This window comes from Equus quagga, unplaced genomic scaffold (assembly GCF_021613505.1).
Source record: "Equus quagga isolate Etosha38 unplaced genomic scaffold, UCLA_HA_Equagga_1.0 155923_RagTag, whole genome shotgun sequence".
Taxonomy (NCBI): domain Eukaryota; kingdom Metazoa; phylum Chordata; class Mammalia; order Perissodactyla; family Equidae; genus Equus; species Equus quagga.
Genome location: NW_025796991.1, coordinates 1 through 5,352, shown reverse-complemented (window position 1 = coordinate 5,352; position 5,352 = coordinate 1). Strand labels below are relative to the sequence as shown.

Genomic DNA, 5,352 nt, shown 5'->3' with positions numbered 1-5,352 from the left:
AAAGGATATTACAAACATTTTTGCTGCATTTTAAACTATTGAACCTCAGAGACTTTACATGGCTGGCCAATGTCCTGTGCATGCTACCTGAGAGATAAACTTGAACTTCATGCTCTCAGGCTTAGGAATGCACAAGCACTCCCCTGGTGAGGTTGATTTTTATCAGGTCACGGAGCTGTGGGGTAAGGTATAAGGGGATAGATAAAAAGGCAGGGGCTATTGATGTTTTCAGTCCCAGCAAGGCAAGCTGCCATGGCACCACGTTTGGGAATCTTTCTGATTTGGGCTGGCGCTTGTATCTTTCTCCAACTGGACCATGTGGATGGAGGTGAGAAGGGCTTGAATTGGTGTGGAAGAACCTGCACCAGAAACGGGTTGGTGTGTAATAGAATAATAATAATGATGATGGCATGAAATATATCTGCCAATTCTTGAGTATATCTCAAGGACCAGACACTATTATGGCCTTTCGTTATATTTGTTTCAAACAAGTATTTGAAATGTGAACGTAGTCAATCTTACTCAAAGGCCGACATTGTTATTGCCTATCAACCCTCATGACAGCTGCCTCATTCCTAAATATCCTTCCAATGTCCCAGCCATGGGCAGCCTCTATACAGGGTTAGCTAAATTGTTCAAAGGAAGAGTTTTTGATGGAAATATAATTCAATATTTGGAATAATAGGAAAAGCGTAGTCTCAGGTAAAATCTTATGATTTCTGTGGTGTAATTCATTTGTGGCGGTATGATATCAGTGAGAAAGTGTAAGAATCTTACTTATCTGTTATGTTTAGCCCTCTAGTACTCACATCCAGAGTGTTATCTGTTTAGACAAAACATGGATGTAAAAATGTAAAAAAAAATACAGTATTGTTAATTGCCATCACTACATTGTATAGTAGATTACTAGAACCCTATAATTAAAAATGTGTTAATTGGGGTCCCAGCCCCATAGCCAAGTGGTTAAGTTCGTGTGCTCTGCTTCAGCAGGCCAGGGTGTCACCAGTTTGGATCCTGAGCACGGACATGGCACCAGTCATCAGGCCATGCTGAGGCGGCGTCCCACATGGCACAATCAGAGGAACCTACAACTAGAATATACAGCTATGTACTGGGGGGCTTTGAGGAAAAGAATAAGAAGAAGAAAAAAAAAGAAGATTGGCAACAGATGTTAGCTTTGTTGCCAATGTTTAAGAAAAATGTGTTAAGTGGGAAGATCTCGTGTTAAGTGTTCCTAGCATGAGAAAAATGCTTATAAAACTTTAGTGTGAAAAAAAGAAAGTTATAGATGCAGAGCAGGTCCTACTATAGAATGTAATCAGAGTGCATAAATTTTGTTCTGATCCCATCTCCATTCATCTCCTCTTCTCCTGAATTTGTCCAGATCTGCAGACGACGGGGGCTGACCATTCTGCTACAGTGAACCCAGGTAATCTACTTAAAAAAAAAAAAAAGAAAAAACATGGATGTCAAAATGTGAAAATAATATAGTATTGCTACTTCTAATCAGTACATTGTATAGTAGATTACTAGAACCTACAATTAAAAATGTGTTAAGTAGGGGGCCAGCCCCATAGCCAAATGGTTAAGTTTGTATGCTCTGCTTCAGCAGCCCAGGGTTTCACTGGTTTGGATCCTGGGTGCGGACATGGCACCGTTCATCAGGCCACGCTGAGGCGGCGTCCCACGTAGCATAATCAGAGAACCTACAAATAGAGTATACAGCTATGTACTGGAAGGCTTTGGGGAAAAGAAAAAGAAGAAGGTAAAATGAAGATTGGCAACAGATGTTAGCTCAGTTGCCAATGTTTAAAAAAATGTGTTAACTAGTAAGATCTCATGTTAAGTCTTCTTACTGCAATAAAATATTTATAAAATTTTAGTGTGAAAAAGAAGAAAGTTATAGATGCAGAGCATGTCATACTATAGAATGTATTCAGAGTGCCTTAATTTTGTTCTTGTCCCATCTCCTTCCATCTCCTCTACTCCTGAATTTTTCCAGATCAGCAGCTGATTATGACCAAACATTCTGCTACAGTGACACCAGGTAATCCATTTGGAAAATAATGAAAAAAACCAACAATCAAATAAATCAGATTAATGTCTGGAGAGGGAACTGTGCTTGAGATTCTTATGAGATATTTACATGCAAGAGGTAAGTTTGCCTTCTCAATAATTGGAGATGTAAGTGTACACATCTCCAGGGTATCCGTGAGAAACAAGGGGCCCTCTATAGGCTAAGCAGCCTATAGAGAGGGGGACTGGAATCTGACTCCAGGTCGGGGCTTCAGGGCTGGTGCCAGATGCCAAGGTAAATAGGGCCTCATTCCAAGGGATGGTGTTCGAATAAGGGAGCTTGCCCAAGAGGCATGAAGTAGGATTGGGTAGGGAGATAGTTTTCAACAGGAATATGCACGTGAGTTGTGGAGAGTTGACATCTGTGACCAGGAAATCCACTGATGAGGCTGACAGAATTCATCAAGTCTAAAGATGCCTTGGCCAGGTCCACATAACCACAAAGCCCTCTGTCTTTCTGGAATTTTCATCTTTGATCCATTAAAATGGCTAAATCAGTGCACATTGAAACTATCTTAGATCTGCCATGATTGTGGCACAGATAAAAATCATGCTTCCATGTGATGTGAGGCAGAATATTAATGATAAGAACAAGAAATTGCCTGTGTTCACAGAGATAGAATCTCTTTAGACTTTTGGTATTGAATGTGGGAAAGCAGAAACTACAGATCTCGACACAACAGAATAACAGGTGACAAAAGTTATGGTGCAAAATCAGGCTACTCTGTTGTCTGGCAAGCTCGTCCATTGCCTGGAGCTCCAATATCCATGGAAATGCCTCTGGGTAAATGTCACTGGAAGTTAAAGAGCCTTTCCTAGTCCCTGAGGGTAGAGATCACTTCACATTGACCTTAATATCCCTGATGCTTAGTAAAGGGCTTTCTACATGGCAGGCCCTTGGTGATGATGAGCTAGCTGGAATAGAAATTTTGCAAGAGTTACCGCAGAGCTAATGATAACCTGAAGAGCTGATGGAGACAACGTCTTTGCTTTTTGCAGAAAATAAATGTGTTTTTCCATTCAACTATCGAGGCTATCGGTATTACGATTGCACTAGGACTGATTCGTTTTACCGTTGGTGTTCCTTAACTGGCACTTATTCAGGGAGTTGGAAATATTGTGCTGCCACAGGTGAGTATGGAGCTTATGCTCACGTGGTGAACATGAGGATTCCCTCGTGAGGAGGGTACTTCCATAATTGCTCACTAGATGGAAGTCTCAGGCTTTACCTTGTCTTTACTAACATGTTGCATTCATGTCCCTTTCTCTTGATAACACACAGAAAATGTTTTCTATGAAGCACTTTCTCATCCATTCCTTGTACTTTCAGACTATGCCAAATGTGTCTTTCCCTTTGTCTACCGTGGCCAAACATATGACCGTTGCACAACTGATGGGAGTCTTTTTCGCATTTCTTGGTGCTCAGTCACTCCTAACTATGATCATCATGGAGCTTGGAAATATTGCTAGTAATAAAAAGGTAAGTGTCCTGGGGATGATGAGAAAAGGTGCGAGTGATCAGGCATGAGACAGAGCTGGAGAAAGAGAGAGAAAAAGATGACACAGAGAGGTGTGAGAAGGCAAGAGGAGACAGGTGGAGGGGTGGACAGAGATAGAAAGGATGTAGGAGGAAGAGTGAGGAGCAGAGGTTTGGAGAGGAGGGAGAGGAAAAAGGAGAGAAAAGGTACAAGATGAGTAAGGGAAAAAAGACAGAATACAAAAGATGAAGAGTTAGAAAAGGAAGAAGAAAGAGAGTTTGCAGGGTTAAAAATGGAACGACGAGTATCTGGGGAGGATTAGTGGCAGGAGAACGTACAGGGAGAAAAGGTGAGAGACAGAGAGGAAGAGACAGTGAAATATCTTATGAGAAGCATGTGAATGCAGCAGTAGAGATAGGGAAGAGCAGGTAGGACAAGGAGGAAAAGAGAAACAGCTTGGCACTCATGTGACTGACTGGAAAAATAAGTAGAACTCCTTAACATGGACAGCAACACCTTGTTAAATTGCTGTACAGTGCATCTAACCCATGGCCATGAATGCAATGAAGCCTTTGAAATCTGCGTGAAGAAAATCAAGAAATCTCAAGCATAAAGGTGACGCTCTGTGCAACAGAGGTGCAAAACTTTCCCTGAAACTCCACTTTGTTCCCACTGTGCCTGAATTCAATCAATAAACCACTTTCTCTGCAGGTGTGGTTCTGTTTCCCGTTCATGAAAGGAACCATCTTTCCAATGGGAGGGTCTCAGTGTGCCCAGCTTGATCACACAGGATCTTCATGTCCTGGCCCTCTCCTCCTCCAGACCCTGTGTGGTGATGGAACATAACACACATCAGAGTTGTCTTTTCTGTGGGTTTGATTGAATGTTGATGGTGTAGTGTGGAGGCCACTGGAGTGCGGGTGGGAGGAGGGTCCCAGAGGGTATGGAGAGCTGGTCCCTGTCTTAAATGACTTTTCTTTCCTGACTTAGGTGAAATGTTATTTCTTCCTGGAGATAGTCTCTGACTCCCAATATAAGGAGTGCTGATCATGTACTTCCCGTCCATCCACTCTGTACTTGCAACTAAACTTTCCATTTTTCTGAGGTTTGGAATCTTTTCAAGGACCTGATGGGCTGCCTTGTTTGCCCTGGCATAAGGTGTTATATGCAGAACGTGGCACCTCCTTGGTCCTCAGACATATTTCAAATACCTGCTATCTTTTTCTTTTTTAAAAAACAGATATTCTAGAAAAATAATATATCAGTACATAACAGGGCTTGAATGAGACAAAGTAAAATTCACATGTGCCCCAAATAAAAAAGGGCCTTGAAGTTAATGCCTAATCTTTCTTCTGGTGCATGAGCACCCCAGAGAGATCTAGAATAGTGGGTATTGCATTGGGGATGGCCTTTTGTCACCATTCAGGGAGTTTACCACTTTTGGCCTCTATGATGTTCAAGTTGGTATTTCCCTGGAATCTGAAACCAGGTCAGTTTAAGGACTATCCAGTAAAGGAGCGTAGAAAGGCTCCTCGTGTGGTCCCAGAGAGCCAGGTAGAAATTTCTATTCTTGTCCCTCTGAACCGATTTGAGAGACACATTTATTCAAGAAAATACACTAAATATCAGTCAGAACAAGAGTCTGTGAGATCCGAGCTACTTTATGATCCACGCCAAGCACACCAACCCACTGCTCTGTGTGATGAAAATAACATTATGAACAACATCATGAGATCAGGGGAAAAGATACTCAGACAGCCCTGCTCCAATGACCATCTCTCCAGGGTGACTGGGTGTA

General features: G+C 42.1%; 1 protein-coding gene across 1 annotated transcript; it reads left to right on the top strand.

Moving 5' to 3' along the window:
- Positions 1-252: 252 nt before the first annotated feature.
- On the top strand, positions 253-3,546 carry LOC124233169 (seminal plasma protein HSP-1). Its single transcript, XM_046650320.1, has 5 exons — positions 253-328; positions 1,385-1,429; positions 2,003-2,047; positions 3,076-3,207; positions 3,407-3,546. The coding sequence occupies exons 1-5, from the start codon at positions 253-255 to the stop codon at positions 3,544-3,546; spliced, it is 438 nt and encodes a 145-aa protein (XP_046506276.1).
- Positions 3,547-5,352: the final 1,806 nt, after the last annotated feature.